Source organism: Kogia breviceps, chromosome 9 (genome assembly GCF_026419965.1).
Source record: "Kogia breviceps isolate mKogBre1 chromosome 9, mKogBre1 haplotype 1, whole genome shotgun sequence".
NCBI classification, from domain to species: domain Eukaryota; kingdom Metazoa; phylum Chordata; class Mammalia; order Artiodactyla; family Physeteridae; genus Kogia; species Kogia breviceps.
In genome coordinates, this window is record NC_081318.1 from 41667295 (window position 1) to 41684260 (window position 16966).

The 16966-nt window shown below is 45.7% G+C and overlaps 1 protein-coding gene across 3 annotated transcripts in view; it reads right to left on the reverse strand.

Moving 5' to 3' along the window:
* EEPD1 (endonuclease/exonuclease/phosphatase family domain containing 1) overlaps positions 1 to 16966 on the reverse strand; it is a 146252-nt gene that overhangs the window by 69465 nt on the left and 59821 nt on the right. For all 3 annotated transcript variants that reach the window (XR_010842143.1, XM_067042342.1, XM_059073659.2), the window contains exon 3: positions 2276 to 2327. Coding sequence is in view for 2 of the 3 variants with exons in the window: in XM_067042342.1 (XP_066898443.1) it covers positions 2276 to 2327 (52 nt within the window). In the remaining variant the exon portion in view is untranslated. The remainder of the gene's footprint in view (positions 1 to 2275; positions 2328 to 16966) is intronic.

The window sequence follows — 16966 nt, forward strand, 5'->3', positions numbered from 1 at the left end:
TGGCCCCCGCTTGCCGCAGCTGGAAGGGGCCCTCGCGCAGAAACGAAGACCCAACGCAGCCAAAAATTAATTAATTAATTAATTAATTAAAAAAAAAAAGAGGTGTGAGGGTTGCAGGATGTGTGTTTACCTGAGGTCATTCTTGCTGGCTCTACCTATTAAATTAAATGAGACTATTTTCTTAATGAAAGGAAGAAGCAGGCAAACTAAAGATAAAATCTGGGTTCTTACCAAATATCATACGGTAGCACTTATATGTGGAATCTAAAAAACGATACAAATTAACTTATTTATAAAACAGAAACAGACTCACAGATATATGTTTACCAAAGAGGAAGAGGGGGATGGATAAATTAGGAGTTTGGGATTAACAGATACACACTACTATATATAAAATAGATAATCAACAAGGACCTACTGTATAGCACAGGGAACTATATTCAATATCTTGTATAACCTATAATGGAAAAGTCTGAAAACAAAGAGGTATATATATATATGAATAACTGAATCATTTTGCTGTACACCTGAAACTAACACAACACTGTAAGTCAACTATACTTCAATTTTTTTAAAAAATGGAAAAAAACAAAAAAACCCAAGAAAACAAAAAAACTGGGTTCTTACAAATAGATTTATGGTGTTTACTTCACTTTTGGTGTGAAAAAAGGGAGCTTGATCGGCCACAAAAGCAAAAAGCTGACACCTCAGAGGTTCTCTGTGAAGATGGACTAGTCAACAGCAGTGGCGGTGATGGTAAATGTTACTCCTCAGGGAGAACTTCTTGGACTTCGGTGCACAAGAATCACCTGGGGTCTTGTGAGAATGCAAACTGAATCAGGGGGTCTGGGTACGGCCTGAGATTCTGCGTTTCTAACAAGCTTACGATGCTACTGGTCTGCAGACCACACTTTGAGTAGCAAAGCTCTACGGTCTACAGAGATCTTTCCTTGTGGTTCTTTAACTGGTCAGGGTGGATGAGAATCGAGGAGTAAAACAATTACCTGTAGTGAACACTGAGAAGAGAATTGGTTTTGGAGGAGTAACTTTTTAAAAGTTTCAAAAACATACAAAGAATCTTCATATATAATAACCTGGACTTAGTATGGTTTCATGGCTGGATTAAAGAATTACAATGAGTAATTAAGAATTAATATGAGTGGAGTGCTTTGGCATTTAGAAAGCCCATCCACCGCACCAACTCATTTGGTTCTCATGTCACCTCTCTGAGGGCAGGCAGGCAGCCCCACCCTTGTTCTATCTGTCTTACCAATGAGGCTGGAGTGACGTTAAATTCAGAGCCAGAGCTCAGACACCCCCCCCGCCCGCCGCTGCACCACTGCTTGGTGTTTAAAGAATTTATTGGCTTTAGTGCCAACCAGCAGATGGACCACTAATCCAAACATTTTAAATTCTATAAATAAGATAATATTGTTTGGGTGCTTATCTCTCTAACCATTTTCTTCTACGTTAACCTTATAGATTCGAAGTAACGCCCATAGCCACATAACTGGGGAAGAGTCCTGAGCCACCCAGGGGAGCCGCTTGGTATGAGTTGGGAGGCCCGTGGGGTGGCACTTGGGCCTCCTCGGCACCTGCCCAGCCTGGTTTTTGGAGCCCACCACACAGAACTTGAACCCAAAACTGGCAAAAGATCCCCAGCTGAGCACTTGACTTGAACGTAGAAAACCGAGACACACTGGATAGCTCCTTCCAGGACTTAGGTGGGAGGGAGTTTCCCAGTCCTCAGAAGTAGTCCCCACGGGGGCTCAAACTCATGAACTAGCCTATTAAACAGAAAAAGCATTGGTTTTGGAAATGAAACTATGGGGCTCAAATCCTTACTCTGCCACTTAGGTAATTTTCCTCTGGCAAGTTCCCTAACCTCACTGCCTCAATTCTACCACCCATAAGCCCAGATAAGAACACACACACACGAGCAGAGATGGAGGGAAGCACAGCATCTGGCATGTGGGCGGCGTCCGGTGTGCGGTATTTCCAGGCACAGAAAGCCTGCTCCAGAGCTTGGCCCACAGCAGAGCGAGCCTCTCAAAGAGCCAAGCAAGGAAGAGTTTGCAAGTGAACTCATTTGCCTATGAGCAATGTGGGGCGTTTTGATTAAAATTTTGCAAGGTTCACTGACTGTTAAGAACACAAAATAACAGACCAACTCTGCTGTAAGTGCTGTCTCTGGTGACAGGGAGTTGAGTTTTTCCTGTGTGTGGCACTCTGCTCTAAGTTTGTAAATCTGGGGTAAGAGGAACAAAATATTTACCTTTTCCAGGGCCTCTCTGTCAAGTAGTTCTTGCACAGCTAGCAGCTTGATGCTGTAAGAAAAAATTAAAACCACACTTGAAAACAAAACATTTTATATCACCAAGCACCAGACAAGTCACAGGAACAGAAGTCTGAAATTTTAGCCTGCATTTCTGCATCACCTCCCACCTCAAGGTAACCTTTGGTTTGAACTGAAATGACCATTTCAGAACTATTAAAAATGTTTCTAAGTTGTAAAAGTGATTTTACCATGTGATCCAGCAATTCCACTTCTGGGCATATACCCAGAAGAGTTGAAAACTGGGACTCAGTTACTTGCACACCCACTTTCACGGCAGCATTGTTCACAACAGCCAAAAGGTAAAAACAACTTAAATGTCCATCAACGGATGAATGGATAAACAAAATATGGTACACATTTTATATATGATGAAATACTATTCAGCCTTAAAAAGAAGGAACTTCTGGCACATGCTAAGACACAGAGGAACCTTGAAGGCATTATGCTAAGTGAAATAAGCCAGACACAGAAGGACAAATATTATATGACTCCACTTATATGAAGTCCCTAGCCTAGTCAAACCTAAAGAGACAGATAGTAGAATAGTGGTTGTCAGGGGCTGTGGGAGGGAGGAATGGGGAGTTATTATTTAACGGGTATGGAGTTTCTGTCTGGGAAAAAATTCTGTAGATGGTGAATGTACTTAATTAATGTCACTGATTTGTATACTTACTAATGGTTGAAATAGTAAATTGTATGTTATGTACATTTCACCACAAAAATTTCGAAAAGTAATTGATAGTTGCTTATGTAAGCAACCTGAATAAATTCAGAAGAATATAAAGAAGAAAATACTTGCCTATGTTCAGTATTAATCTTTCCTTGATGTCCCTTTGATGAGAACAAACAAATAGCTAAAATCGCTCCTTATGAAGAGGGCCTGATCAGCTGCTCATTTGTTACCGCACATGGATTGAGCCCTACTGTGTGCAGGTAGTCGAGGGCACCTGATGACTATGACCTGCTCCCTGCCCACGAGGAGCTCACAGCCTCTCGGAGGCCACAGGGAGAGCGGAAGAGGACCAGTAGGGTGCCGAGTGGACGGTCTGGGGCACAGAGGGGAGCCCAGCCCGGCCAAGGCCAGAGGTGGCTTCCTGCAGGAGGGACCGGGTTGGCCTTGCCAGGGGAGGGGACTGGGGAGAAAGGTGACCCACAGGGAGACAGCGGGGGCAAAGGCACCAAGGGGAGAGAAAGGGCTCGAGTGTACACAACTCATGAGTTTCCAGTTTAGGGGCCAGAGTCCAGACGGCAGCCAGCAGCTGAAGTGAGGGAATTCAGACGTGGGAGCAGGTTGTACAGGGGAGGTATTTTCCCTTTTGGGACAAGTTGCTTTTGAAGTGTTTGTGGACGCAGTGAGCGGGCGGCCAAGGCTGGACAGGCCAGCACGCAGGAGGAAGCAGGAGCTTAGCGAGACTGTTTAGGGGTGGGTCAGAGGTCGATGGTGTCATCGTGCTACTTCCCCACCCAGCTAATCTGCTTGTGGTCGCTGGTCACTGTGTCCCCACCAAGCTGCACAGGTTCTCTGGAGCAGAAATGGGCCCCATCTGTACCACACACCTCCATCAAAAGGGGTTTATGCCCATGATAAGATTCACCTCCATCTACAGAATTCTTCATAATCTCTCTGCACAGCTAAGCAAGCACCGTCCAACCAAATGCAAAGGTTTACTTTAAAGCAACTTCAGCAAGTGCAACAAAGGTTTTCAAGGCCTACAAGAAACCACCACCACTACCAACGACAATTTAGCAGGCATCAGGGCTAATGGACAGGACCCTGGGCATTCCCTCCACTCCAATCACTGACTTTCCTTCGTCTCTTGGACGGGTTTGCTTTTGTTGTTTCTCTGGCTTGGAACAGTCTTCCCCAAGATCTTGACAACACCGACTGCATCCCATTGCATCATTTCAGTCTAAGTGCAAATGCTGTCTCTTCCAAGCAGCATCCCTGGTCACCAGGTTCGTTTTTGGTTGTTGCTTTTTTTTCTCAGTGCACTTACAGGTACCTTAAAACATTTGTTAGGGTGCTTTTGTCTGTTTCCTCCCAACCAGCACTGGAAGCTCTTTGACGCTGGGAGCGTCAAGGGTCTTCTCACTACGTCTGCAGTGTCTATAACTGACACAGGAAGGACAGTCAGGAATATTTACTGGCCGCCAGGCAGGGCCCAGGGGCTTAGAGGCCAAATCGCTATCAGTGTGAACAGCTAAAATCACTGGCAAGCCTCAGTTTCTCCACCTGAAAAGGAAGGCCTCCAATGAGATGACTGTGTGTGTTTTCCCCAGGGTGAACGGTGCTACGTGCATTTGTAGAAATGTCTGCCAGGATGTGTCTGGTGGCAGGTCAAAGCTATTGGCTACTTCTCAGTGCGCTCTGATTCCCAATGCACACCTCTGGATTCCAGGTTATCAATGTGGACAGCAAGTTATAGGCTAAGGAGACTCCAGTTGTAGATCAAGTTTCAGAAGCTTAAACTACTTCTGAAATAACCACTGGAAAATATTTTTACCGGAGGAATTTTTAAAATAGTCTCTCATTCCTGCCCTTCTCTATGGTCATGAAGTCCAGTTTAGGATCAGATATCAGATATCGACAGGCTCGAGAAAAGGTTTAAACGCTGTTAATACACTCCCCTCTCTTCTCTCTATTCACAAAAATACTACATTCAAACCACTGTAGAACATGATCTGAAAACCAACAGTTTGAGGCTCTGAAGGAAGACGAAATTAAAACAACTTCAGTTGACTCTTCTTAGTCAAAACCTGAAGGATGTTAGTCCTGCTCTCACCAGTTACTTTCCTCTTGAACGGGAATGGCAAATACTTGTACACTCTCCAATCCTCTTCACCTCTTTCCACGGAACTCACCCCCTTTTAACTTAGATACAGCTTCAGAATCTTTCTGAACTCTCCAGTGAACCACAACCAATCTACTGAAGTTGACATGTGAGATTAAACCAATTTAACTTCTGCTCTAAAACCAATACCAAATAGGATTCATGTATTGGGTAGGGGCAGAAAAAAAATAGAAACCTTTTCACACTACTAAAACCCAGCAACACAAAGGAGAAAAGATGGAGAAAAGAGGATAGGACGCTCAAATCGAGATGGTTTGAGTTTCAAAATGGAAACAATACATGTGAATCAGAAGTTACTGCAACAGCTGCTCATAACATTGGATTTCTTCAGGAAGTTGTGTTTTTTTCCTCCTTAGAGCTATAATCTTTAAGAGTATTCGAGATGTTTCCTGTTATATAGCTATCCTACTGTTAGTTCTTACCTTATTGGAAACTCTTCAAGTCTGGAGGATTTATTTCAGTATTGATGGTATCAGGTTCTTCTAGCACATCAGATACTCCCTGGGAGGAAATTTCACACACACGAAGACGCAGTGAGCCCATTTACCAAACCCTCCATTCGACACCTCTAACTTCTTAGCCTGGAAGGGAATCTCATCTCTCGGTTTCGACTTTTCTCCCCCTTCCCTCCCTTCCTTTCTCCATTTCTCCCTCCTTCCTTCCCTCTTTCTGTCCTTTTGCTAATTCCACAAATATATACTGGCACCAGGCACCAGGAAAACAAAGATGAATGCAATACGGTCCCTGCCCTCAAAGGGCTCACAGGGGCTAGGACGCTGCTAGGGCACAAGCCCAGGGAGCTATGTCTCTCTGAGACTCTCCTGGGTTCAACGTGGACCAGCAGAGCTGAGCTAAACAGGGCATGTCTCTCGGGTGGCCTGGTGCTTGGTCAGCGTCCTCTGAAAACAGCAGGGCTCCCATCAGATGGGAGCTGCAATTTCTTTTTCACACTTGACTTTGAGAAGAGAGGCAAATCACACAAAAGCAGCTGACAGCCATGATTTATTTGGAAAAAGGGCCATTTCAAGGCCAAGTTCTGAAGTCAAGATGGGCAACACTTAGAAGGACCTAGAATGCATGCAATTAATGTTTGCTAAGTAAGCTACAAGGAGGTGAGGCGCTTGAGGGCAGATGTCTTATTCAGCTGGATAGTGGCTGGCACAGGGTGGTCTGTAACGGAATTTGAAGTGGTGATGGGGAAGGTGCCAGGCAGACACTGACAGCAGGGAAGAAAAGCAGCAAAGTTAAAGAGACAGAAGACGGAGGGCACCCCTGCAGCCTTAGAGCTGCAGACTGAATGATCCTCAGTGACCCCTGAAAAAGCGGATAAAATGTAACTCTCTTGGTGTAGCAAAAGCACTTAAAGGGTAAACTCCCAACTACACAGAAACTCACGCTTCCGGAACAGCTTATGAGCTACAGGGCACCAGAATCAAGAATTCACTCTCGCTCCCTTTCTCTGAGGATTCTGGCACTTTGAGTTTCCACTGCATTTATTATCGTATAGTGCATGAGATACAGCAGATTTCAATAAATGCAGAAAGGGTGTGATACAATGGGGCCACACATTCACTGCGCAGATAAGATATTTAAGGGATATATATTATGTACCAGGCACTATTGGATGCTGAGGATACAATGATGTACAATGATACAATGATACAACGCAGCCTCTGCCTTCAAACTTCTGAGTGTAAGGGAGGAACCAGGTAAGTAATACATCAGCCACATGATGTATTACTCAGCCAGCGCTCTCTAGAGGCAAACTCGGGGTGCTTTGAGGCCCTTTGCAAGAGTGTAATAAAGCTGGGAGGCTTCCTGGGAAGTGACTGCTAAGCTGACACTTTCCGGCTTACAAGGCAGAGAGGTGGGGTGGCAGGAATTAGCATGAGCAAAGGAACGAGGTGGGAGGTCAGGCACGGCCCCTGCAGGGACTGCACGCTGACCAGGGAACACAGGGTGCCTGAGGCGTGGTGCAGGTGCTGAAAGATTATTCTGCAGAAGTAAGCAGGGCCAGGCCTCTTAGAGGGTTTGTTAAGCCATATTAAGGAGTTTGGCCTGTACTTTGGGGACAAGGAGTGGCCACCGATGATTTAGGGCTGTGGTGTGGTAGAGGGCCCAGGACACAGAAGATGCCCAGTAAAGGTATAAAAATGGCTCTGATGTGGAGAAGGGATGGGGGTGGGGAGGCATGGGGGACAAGACTGGAGGCAGCAAGACCTGAGATGGGTCCCGGGAAGAGATGATGGAGGCTGGTGCAGGGAAAAGGCACTGAGCTGATTCCAGACAGATCGGGAGCTGGCAGGACCTGATGAAGAAACAGATATGGGGGATGTGAGGGAAATATCCTCGCAGCTCCCAGCCTGTGAAACTGGGGGCTGAAGGGATCATCTACTTGGGTTGCTGATGGAGAGTTATGTCTTGGACACACTGCCTTTGGGGCCTGTGGGATCTCTCAGTGGGGTGTGAACAGCAGCTGGCTGTCCCTCAGCAAGTTCTGGGCTCTGGGTGTGGACACCAGGAGCACAAGGATGGAGCTCCTCCACATCCAGAGCCCAGGAGACTGTGCAGAGGAACAGAAGACCAAGGGCCATTGCCACTTAAGAGGCAGGCAGAGGACCTCCCTGGTGGCGCAGTGGTTAAGAATCCGCCTGCCAGTACAGGGGACATGGGTTCGAGCCCTGGTCCGGGAAGATCCCACATGCCACGGAGCAACTAAGCCCATGCGCCACAACTGCTGAGCCTGTGTTCTAGAGCCCGTGAGCCACAACTACTGGGCCCATGTGCCACAACTACTGAAGCCCACGCGCCTAGAGCCCGTGCTCCGCAACAAGAGAAGCCACCGCAATGAGAAGCCCACGCACTGCAATAAAGAGTGGCCCCTGCTCGCCACAACTAGAGAAAGCCCGCATGCAGCAACGAAGACCCAACGCAGCCAAAAATAAATAAATTTATTTTTTTAAAAAAATTTACTCTCTAAAGAGGCAGGCAGAGGAACAGGGCCTGTCAGGGAAAGAGAGAAGGAACCGCCAGGAAGGTGGAGGGAAAACCCAGAGCACGTGGTCCAAGAGCCAAGGGGAGAGGGCAATGCAAGAAGTCGGGCGGGGGGAGGGGGGAAATGGCTCTGATTCTGAGGAACGCCAGGGAAGCTGGGGCTGGTGTTCTGGGAGAGAGAAGTTTCAGGAAGTGGTAGAGAGAAGGCAGGTTTCAGTAGGTGAGGAGCGGACGGATGAGAGGCGGGGAAGGGGAAATAATGGGATTAAACTCGTGGTAGAAGAGGTAGGGTGGCAAGTCCCCCAGCACGATGACCAGGGGCAGAAGGCAAAGCCGAGAGGTCCTCATCTTATCAAGTGCGTGGAATTATTAAAGTGCGGACAAGACCCCTCTCAAGGCTTCTTCTTCTTCCCTCCCACCACCCCTCCCCTCCCCTCCCCACTCCCTCCCCAAACAGTACCATCAGAGGATCCAGCTTTTTTTCCAAGAGCATAATCACCATTTGCAATGATTTGGGGAAAAGTAAAGGTCAAGAAAGTCCTAAACGATGCCAGGGTGATTCTGTTTTGTAATATAATATTTCCACAACCTCTTCTGAAGGAAAAGAGGGGAAGGAGCGTGAAATTCTTGGGGACACAAGCCCTGTGCCCAGTGCACCAGCCCAAACTGTCCCCAGGCCTGGCAGCCAGGCCAGTGAAGGGAGCAGGGTTTCCACGTGCACCTTCAGCAGGAGACTAGAGTTAGCGACAACAGGATAAAACTGGGGGAGTGGGACAAGCAGCCTTCCAACAAGGAAAAAGGGGGCCAAGAGGAGAGAATGGAGAGAAGGTAGAATTGAAGGCGGGGCCAGTGGCCGCCACCAGCAATGGCTACTCTCTACTCACGTGCCCCTGGGTCGGGGGACTTACGAAATTTCACAAAATTCAAATTCAGCAACCGTGTCAATCCAGTTGTCTGAACACGTCTCTTTCTCAAGGAAGGCTCCACATTACCTTCTTTTTCCTGAGCAAAGTAAGGAAGACTTCTCTCTTTTGATCACCAAATTTTAGAAGATGCCATGGGTGTTAGGTTCAGACTCGCTTCCCCTAAGGCTTTATTGTCTTCCAACACTGGCTCAGGGGTGGGAAAACATAGCGGGGCATCAGACTCTGGATGCAGGTGGGCGCACACCTGGGAAGAAAGGACTGGCTCCCAGGGAAGGCAGGGTTCTTCTCACATGCGTCCTCTACAGCATTTCATCCCATCCCTGCCAAACATGCTTGCATCTCATTGTTCCTCTCCAAAGCCAAGTGCTGAATTATTGCATTAGCACCAGAACAGTCTACATAGAATTTAGCTTGGGTAACTCTTCTTGGCAGGTTTGCAAGAACTAGTCTGCAAAACAGTGGGCAGGAAACTTCTCTGATGACAGTCCTGTGGTTTTTGTTCTACTCAGGTTTTCAACTGCTTGAATCAATTACAGTAATTTCCATTTCTTAGAAATTTCTTAGAAGATTGTCCAATCCATTCAGATTTTCTAATTTTGAGCACAGAATTGTACTAGTAATCATTTTTAACTTAAAAACAACTTCTGCTTCTGCAGTCATGCCCCCTTCCTCATTAATGTGTATAGGTATTTTTTCTCATTAAAAAAATTAGATTTGTGAGAAATCAGTCTACTTTGTTGGTCTTCTGAGAAAATCAGCAACAGGATTTATCAAACCTACCATTTTTTTTCTAATTAATTAAGGTCAACATTTATCTTCATTAATTCCTTTCTCCAACTTCCCACTGTTTTCGTTAGCCTCTCTGCTTGCCTTCTTAAGTTGCATATTCATTTATTTAAATGACTTCTTATATATAAAGCCATGAATTTTTCTCTAGGTAAGTATTTGTCCTTGCTTCAAATTTCCTTATTTAGCCTTCTTGTTACTCTCCATCTAGTCTGCAGTTGCAGATTTGGTCTCTTACTGGACTCCACAATATTCGGATTGTGCTTTTCTCTAGGTATTTGGGTTTTCAATTTTATAATTTTGTATTTTCTAATTCTAAGTCCACTGTGGTCAGAGAAAGTACCCTGTACCTTTCCTGCTTTAAAAAATCTATTCAGGGACTGCCCTGGTGGCACAGTGGTTGAGAGTCCGCCTGCCAATGCAAGGGACACGGGTTCGAGCCCTGGTCCAGGGAGATCCCACATGCCGTGGAGCAACTAAGCCCAGGCGCCACAACTACTAAGCCTGCACTCTAGAGCCTGTGAGCCACAGCTACTGAAGCCCATGTGCCACAACTACCGAAGCCTGCGCGCCTAGAGCCCATGTTCCACAACAAGAGAAGCCACTGCATTAAGAAGCCAGCGCACCGCAACAAAGAGTGGCCCCTGCTCGCCACAACTAGAGAAAGCCTGTGTACAGCAGCGAAGACACAACACAGCCAAAAACAAACAAACAAACAAACTATTGATACATTTTTTGGGGTCTACTTTATGATGAGTTTTCCTTTTCTATTCCCCAGTGTTTGGGAAGTTCCAGAACTTGTTTTTGGATCTCCTCGTGTTTATCTGTATGTTTTTCATATTAGGGGATAGGGAAGAGCTCTGGAGTCGGTCGGCCTGGGGTTCAAGCCGTACCACCTACTGGTGCAGGATCTTAAGGAACCTTAAGAACAGTGGGTGGAAGGGAAAGGATCTGGCATCTACACCTGGGGCCCTGAGTAGAGATGATGAAGGTAAAGTTTTTAGCATGGTGGTTAGCTCAAAGTAAACCTCCAAAAATGGCAGATATTGGTACCAATACTATTCCAAGTCCTTCTTTAGCCATGAACACTTCTCTGGAGATTAGAATAATAAAGGAAATAACTTTTTTTGTTACCAACACTATTTCAGACAAGCAACGTAACAAACCTTTACCTCCTCTTCCCTTTCTGATCTCTGTTGACAACACTCCAGGGTGTAGACCCCGAACACAGGCATACTGTTGTCTTTCCATTCTATAGCTTATTTTCAGAACAATTTCTGACATTTGTGTTTGTTTGATCACCAGACTTATAATAATAATAATTTAAACTGCTCTCTAGGTTTACTGATCACAGTGCCTATGCTACTTATACTTGAGCTCTATTCTGCTTTACCACTTTGGCTTCTGCAACATAGCTTTACATTTTAAAGAAAGGAACATGCTTATTTTCCCAAGCCCTTGCATGTCTGAGAATGTCTTTCTGATGGGCTTCATACACAGAAGACATCTCAGTCAAATATAAAGTAGTTGGGTTACAACATAATCCCCAAAACTTTATAGATGGTTTGCAAACTTACTTGATAATCAAAAGAACTTTAAATGTTTCAGATTCCCAACCCAGATAGGCATGAATATATCTGAACTTAAAAACAAACAAACAAACAAACAAAAACTCCCTTGTGGCCTAATCTGACAGGTTCAGTAGACACAGACTCTTTGTTATAGAGAACAGATCTAAAGTCAGCTTGATTTTTATTATTCTTTTCTCTGTTTGAGCACTTGTGAAATGTTCTTTTTTTCCTCCCCTTTATCCTTGTTATTCTGTATTTTCCCCCGGGGTATGCCCCGATGTGGGCCTCTTTCCCCTGAGTTTGTTTAGAATATGGTTAGTGAGCTCTTTACATTCATACACAGTCTCTCGTCAGCTCAGGGACGTATCTGATGCCTGGGCACCCATCCCAATAATCCCCAACACCGACAAAGCTGAATGTGGGCTGTCAGTTCCGTCTTCCACATCTAAACCTCGTCTCTCTTTCTCTTTCTTGTGTTTTCCAGAATAGTTTCTCAAGTTTCTTTTTCCTGAACCCACATCACTGGTTTGATTTTCCATAGCATTTGTATTAGTATTCTGTGACTGCTCTAGCAAATTATCACAAACTCGGTGACTTCTCACCACAGAAATTTATTCTCTCACAGTTCTGGAGGCCTGAAGTCTAAAATCAGTATCACTGGGCCGAAATGAAGTTATCAGAACAACCGTACTCCTTCTGGAGGCTCTAGAGGAGAATCCATTCTCTGCCTCCTCCAGTTTCTGGTGGCTGCCAGCATTCCTTGGCTTGCGGTCACATGGTTCCAATCTCTGCCTCTGTGGTCACAGTGCCTTCTCTTTTATCATCAAATTTCCCTCTGCCTATATCTCTCACAAGAACACTCGGTGATTGCATTTAGGGTCTACGTGGATAATCCAGGATAACCTCTCCATCTCTCAAGATCCTCAACTCAATCACATCTGCAAAGTCGTTTTTTGCCATGTCAAGTAGTGTTCACAGATTCCAGAGATTAGGATACAGATATCTTTGTGGGTGGGGGCATTATTCAGTTTCCCACACATTAATACCCTTCTACACTCCTGCTAATTGGGATTTGAGCTCTGCTGCTGGATTTTATTTCCTCAAAACCTTTCTTCATTTAATCCATCTCTTTTTTTTCTTTCTGTTGCCTTTTCATATCAACCCATCTTTTCCTTACGTTTTTCTGTTCCTGTTCCAGGGAGGCCATGTCTTTTTGTAGTATACTGAGGATGCCACACATTTCCCCAAAATTCTCTTCTGTAGACTGTTGTAGGTGATCTTCTAAAAGTAGACACTGCTTCTGGGTCTTTAGAAGCTATTGCCTTTACCTTGTCTTGCAGGACTTTTCCACGCAGTCTTTTCTTGTCTTTATTCATCCTTGAATAAGGAAAAAGTTTGCCCAGACCAATGATGAAATTCCAACAGACGTCATGAGTAGATGGGCAGTGGTTCCATTTTCTGTCCACCTTCATAAAGGATGTGTCTCCTTCTTGTACCCACTATGGGAGGGGACAGGGCAAAGGCACAGCTGCCAGTGATTCAGAACCCTTGCTCTGGCAAAGTTCATCTCCTCCTCAGAGACTGAATCAACTCAAGACAGAAAGTGCTCTATTTTCCAGCATGCACAGCTCCCAGAGCACCCTCCTTAAAGCACTTTGCTTTGGGGAAGTAGACTTACTGGGATGCACTGAAATCATGCCAGTTTCCCCTATTTCCCATCTGATTTTATTCCCATGTTTTCTTTCTCTACATGGTTACGGGGGGGGGGGGGGAGAAAGAGAGAGAGAGAGAGAGAGAGAGAGAGAGAGATGGATTTACAAAAGCCCACCTCTGAGGCCTGTAGCTGAGAGTAGGAAAAAAAAAAAAAAAAAGAGGCCCATCAGCTGGAATTTGCTTCAAGTACAAGAGTCAGGAACTAAACAATACAGAAGATATAAACTATACTACCTTCTGACTTTTCTCAGCGGTGTGGGGTGTGGTTCCTCTCCATGAACCTTCACAGCATGAGCTACATCCTGGACAGAGCCCCGCGGTCCAGCTCTGTCTTCTCACTGCCATCAGCTGATGCTTCCAAGATCCTGGCATTTGTCAATCCTTCTTGGTTTTTGGCAGCCTGTTGTTACTTTTCTGTGTCATCATAGGTGTATCAGGAAGGAATCAGGAGGAACTGCAAGCCACACGGCACCTGGACCCAGGGTGGAGCCTGTGTCTTTCTGATGAACAGGAAGACGGTTTCAGAACAACCAGATGCTTCCAGAGACAGTGTCTCTGCAGGGCAGGATGATGTCTGGTCTCCTGTTTTTAGCAACTGGCTTGTTCAGCAGATGGAAAGACTGGCTCCTCTTCAAACTGCAGGGCTCTGCACCCTGTGTGTGAGGAAAAGTTTCCCAAAGGGAATCTGTTTCCCTAAGGCAGGTCTGTCTCCTCAACCTTCGGTTCTTCAGGCCTCCAGGCTCCTGAGTTACCTGGCAGGCATCCCAGATCCTCTGCTCTCAGGAAGCCCCTCTGTGTGGAATCAGGACAGCGCCCTCTGGAAATCTCCCCAAGCACAAACCACTGGAATTGCCAGGGGCGAGGAAGCCTTGACTTGAACTGAAAAACAGCTGAAGATGATCAGACCCAATGGCAGACAGCCGGACAGTGGAGGGGAGGGTGGCTCCCGGTGGAGACTGCGAAAGGCTTTTCTAACCCGCAGTGCTCTTTTTCAGCAGCAAACTGCCTATTTCATGCCACTTTTAAAAAGACTAAAACATTTGGCCTAATCTAAGGTCTGAGGCCCCACAGGAAAGCCCATTAGGAAGTTAACAGCATGGTTTAACTGCAGGAGAGAAAACTATAGTAGTTTTCTGGGTGGTTTTAGTCCTGGGAAATTTGGAAGAAAAGACACAGGAACAGACAGAAATGTGGACAGAATCAACGAAGGGGAGAGAGGGGACGCTGGAAACCAAGTGTTTTCCAGATGTCGGGTGCTCTGCTAAGGCCTTGTTATTTCACTCACACCTCAAAGTTTTTCCTCCCTGACACAGCTGTAAAAAACTGCAGATTCCAAAGCTAGAGAGCACTCAGGAATTTGGATGCTACAAAATTAATTTTTCTTACTCCTGGCTTTGGGATATTTTATTCTCAACTGAAGAGGCATGGATTTCAACTCCCATTTTACAGCTTCAGAGTGATTTTGTGGCTTGTGCAAGGCCCACACAAGAGCTAGGAATTGAGGGAACTGAACCCTGGTCTGTACGATTTAAAAGGACTCACTGCTTTTTATTCATTCAACAAATATTTACTGAGTACTCACTGTGTGCCAGGCATGGTTCTGGCCACCAGAGATAGAGCAATGAACAAAACAAAATCTTTACTCTCACTAAGGAAAAGCAAAGTGGTTATTCAAAGCCGGGCTCAGGGTTCTGGCTGGTACCTCCTGATTCCATTCCAAACTTCCTCCCTCGTGTCACATCCAACTGGTAAGAGATGAAGCCTTAGACCTTGGATGAGCTTCTTGCTGATCATTTTTTTTTTTTTTTTTTTTTTTGCGGTATGCGGGCCTCTCACTGTTGTGGCCTCTCCCGTTGCGGAGCACAGGCTCCGGACGCGCAGGCCTAGCGGCCATGGCTCACGGGCTTAGTTGCTCCGCGGCATGTGGGATCTTCCCGGACCAGGGCACGAACCCGTGTCTCCTGCATCGGCAGGCGGATTCTCAACCACTGCGCCACCAGGGAAGCCCCTTGCTGATCATTTTTAATCTAAGTGGTTATGATGACATAGGTCCAGACGTCCCTAAACCAAGGGGGCTTTCAAGTTGGTACCATTCACCTCTCTAATCCAAGTGAATTGGGGACTTCTTGGAACTTGAGCCTTCCCCCTCAATTTTTTTCAACACATGTTTACGCAAGAAGGAGACATCTGGCTAATACAATCAGAAAACGCTGCAAATATCATCAGAATTTAATTTTTCCTGCAGGAAGAAATACTTGTCACCACCCTCCCCCAACTGCTTTTCCTGAACCCCTTTTGGTTACAGTATTCCTTGGCTTTCACTGGGGGAGGTATAAGAAACAACCCGATCAAATGCACTTTTGTATCTACAGTGGGGACTGTGTCCCCCTCCTGAATGACCTCACCCGGCAAAAGGTGAGGACTGTAGCGGACCCTGTTCCCTTCTGCCCTTTGCTTTCCTGTGGTCTTCCTGTAGCAACTCATTCAGAACCATGTGGGGTGTGTCTCCAGGGGTGATCTTGTCTTAGTTCCTTATCTTCCCTTGTCACTCACTAGGCTTCCTTCCAATATTTTCATCTTTTGCATTTGTAGGTGTTTCTCTATGTGTATCAAATCCTGTGGGAATGGACGCAACACACACACACACACACACACACACACACACACACACACACACACACAAACACACATACACATTATTTTCAATGCATGCTGGCCAGCTCTCAGGTCAATAATTAAGGGTTCTGGGGCATGGTTTTGGTTCCCCACCTTTTTGTATTTGGGGATTCCTGTGGGATTCCATGTTACCTGTTTTCTGTGTAAATGTCACAAGTTTAGGTTTTGCCATCTAGTTGCTCTTTTTGTTCCCAATATTTTAAGTATGATTTTTTTTTTTTTTTCAAACCTTCCGGAGAGTTTAGAGAACTGTGCAGTGAACACCCCCCCAACGCACCTACCACCCACATTCCACAACCGTTAGCATTTTCCCATATTTGCTTTCTCACACATTTTTCCTAACCGTCCACCAATCTATCTTTTTTGTTTGTTTGTTTGTTTGTTACTGATGCATTTCAAAGTAATGCTGCAGCCCAGTGGCTTGGTTTCTGATATTTCACACAAAGGCTGGCCTCAGAGTAATTCTCATTTTCAACTGAACTGCTCCCTGCAGAGTCCAGGTCCCAGTGTGAAACTCCACCCCGCAGCTCTACTGCAGACCCGGATCAATGCTTCTCCTCCAGGGCCTTCCTCTCTGGCTCTTCCTTAACGCTTTCTTTATCCCCTCCTAACCTGGAGGAAGTCGCCATTCACCCTTACCCCCTCCTCTCCCACCGTCTAATGTTTCCATCCTAAGCGTGCCGAGCCACCATGAAGTGAATATTTCTAAAGCTCAGCTTTGCATTTGATCACATATTTTCAGCCAAGAAGAATGGTATTTTCACACAGTTCTCGGTATAAATGATCTCTCCGGGTGCACTACCAAAGGAAATGAGACCAGCTCTGCTCTTGACCCCTCGAGCCCATCACCCAACTCGTAGGAACAGGCAGTGTCATTTGTGCCCAGTGAGGCTTACTACTGCTGCTTTCAACAGCCATTGCCACCGTCTTCAGAACTTAGTTACTTGTTTCATTTTTCTGGGATAGAGCAAGAATGATTAACTGAATGTGCAAGAGAAAAAAAAATTTCCACTCTCAGAAAATACTGGAAATTAGAAAGTTATCTGACACAATACAGGGTCTGTGATTCCAACTTAATACTCCAGCCAAAATTCTTTATCTGGCTTTCAG